The following is a 2,149-nucleotide window of genomic DNA, read 5'->3' on the forward strand; positions in this document are numbered from 1 at the left end:
TTAAAAGAAAAAACTATGCATGGTAAACTTTTTAACATGATTGGTGACGTTGGCACAACATGCCCTTCGGCTCCACGTGAAATTCTTTTGACCTCGAGCTATGAACCGGTGAAGCAACAAATGGAGGACCTCTTCCCCACACTTCACTTGATCAAACCGACGAGCACAATGGCCCAGTGAAAACACAAGGCATGCGAGCTTAGTGGCCCAGTAGGGATTTGAACCTTGGCGGTTGTTTCACATCCAACAAAGTGTTTTAACCATGACACAACATGCCTGAAGTCATAATTTTTTTCCATTTCAATATATGCACTTGAACGATATCATGAAAGCATGATGAACACAAATTTCAAAAGCTATTTGATATGCAATATAACAAAATAAAAATTAACACATATGTCAATGGGCTTTTGGTCTGTTAACGAAATTGAAAGGTTCTTAATCAACACTAATTGAGATTCAAATTATATAAAAATTTATTCATTTATTATTATTTATATTTATTAATCAGAAATATTGATATAGAAAGTTATATTCCCTTCAATCTTTGAAACAACTTTAAGTCCCATTACAGCATTAATTGTAAATCTCTTTTCAGTGAGAAAGCAAGGCACTACTACAGTATACATTCATATGGTGATAAGAACCATCCATATTATAATTGTGAACTACTAATAACTAGTCACGCTTAGGCCTTAGGCGTCCAAAGCAACATCTCCCCGAAAACGGGATGACAAGCTGCCTGATTTCCTCCCGCTCCATTAGACAAATAATGACATACTGCTGTAGCGTTCCTCCTAACCTTCTCATTCCCCTGCACTACCTCCAACTGCAGATCAAATACCTCACTTCCCTTGATAGAATGACAATAACTCACCCCGTAAGGAAACGCAAAGTTATGACACGTTACGGGCGGTTTACCTCCCACCATATTCTCCCTCTTACTCACTTTCGTAACCCTAACCCGCTGATCGGATCCAACAACTGACGTGTCAGTAAACAGGTCCACGTCAGATCCCAAACGAGACACCACAAATTCCACCATGCCTTCAACGGAGGTGCTGCACGTGTGCACTTCTCCTTCTTCACCCCTTGCCTCGCACATCTCCAACGTGCTCACCATGCTGCGGGACAAATTCGACCCGCTCGAGATGTTCAACAAATTCAGAATTTGAGAAACATTTGCAGTAGAAAACGGCGGCATCATCTGTGCTAACTCGCTGGGCAAAAATGAGACCAAATATTTGCAAGGGCTAAGATCCGGTAATATCATTTCTCCCGACTCCCGCAGCTCCTCTTTGTCGAAGAACACGTGCTCCTCGATCTCCCCAAGTTCGGCATTGGGGTTCGCAAAATTTGAACCAGCTCTCGCAGGAAAACTCACGTCTTCACTGCATATCAAACCGGCGGCGCCGCAGAATTTGTGGGCAGCGAAAGAAGCAGCGTCTATCTTCTTCAGCCCCGCCGCCAAACTCTGCAGCTCTGTTAGAGAAAGAGGGGAGAGACGGGCCGCGAGGGTTTGGGGTATAGCGACTTCTGGAAGCTTCCCTCGCCACCGCTGACGCTGCAACTCAGCAACGTTGCTGCTAACGGCACCGACCTGATGGAGCCATGAAATAATTGCCTGAAATAATAAGTCATGCCCACGGTATCAGTCTTCCTTGCATGCTCAATTACTTCACAGCTTAAAAAAAGATAAAAACAAGTAAACAACTACAAACTAGAAAAGAGAAAGTTTATCGTCCTTGAAAAAGAACTCACGCTAACTCCAACCAGCAGGAGTAGCAGAAATGTGCTTCTTGTCGCCATTGCCTTCACTGCCTAATTTTGGCCCATTTCTTCTCTATTTATAAGAAAGTTTTCTCAAACAGTCAGCAGATGCTAATTCTTATTCTTTAATTACGTAGTCTAATAATTAAAATTAAATAACTATTTAATATTTTATAAATATAATATTTAAATAACCCAAGACAGAAGTAAATGTGTTTAAATGAAAGGTTGTAGATTTAGGAAAGCGTGGTGGTACTGTGTTAGTTTTGGACCACATTTTTATTATCATTATGGAGATTAGTTCTTATGCTTTGACACGCAACAAGATTTGGATTAAAATTTCGACATGACAGAATAATCTTTTTGTTTTGTTTGTTCA

General features: G+C 40.9%; 1 protein-coding gene across 1 annotated transcript; it reads right to left on the reverse strand.

Annotated features, from left to right (window-relative positions):
- Positions 1-542: 542 nt before the first annotated feature.
- LOC131872088 (BURP domain-containing protein 16-like) lies at positions 543-1,809 on the reverse strand. The gene is made up of 2 exons (XM_059216030.1): positions 1,762-1,809; positions 543-1,624 (listed from the first exon to the last, which is right to left on the reverse strand). Exons 1-2 carry the CDS (start codon positions 1,807-1,809, stop codon positions 689-691), a joined length of 984 nt encoding a protein of 327 aa, XP_059072013.1. The 3' UTR covers positions 543-688.
- Between the last annotated feature and the right edge of the window lie 340 nt (positions 1,810-2,149).

Source organism: Cryptomeria japonica, unplaced genomic scaffold (assembly GCF_030272615.1).
Source record: "Cryptomeria japonica unplaced genomic scaffold, Sugi_1.0 HiC_scaffold_513, whole genome shotgun sequence".
Taxonomy (NCBI): domain Eukaryota; kingdom Viridiplantae; phylum Streptophyta; class Pinopsida; order Cupressales; family Cupressaceae; genus Cryptomeria; species Cryptomeria japonica.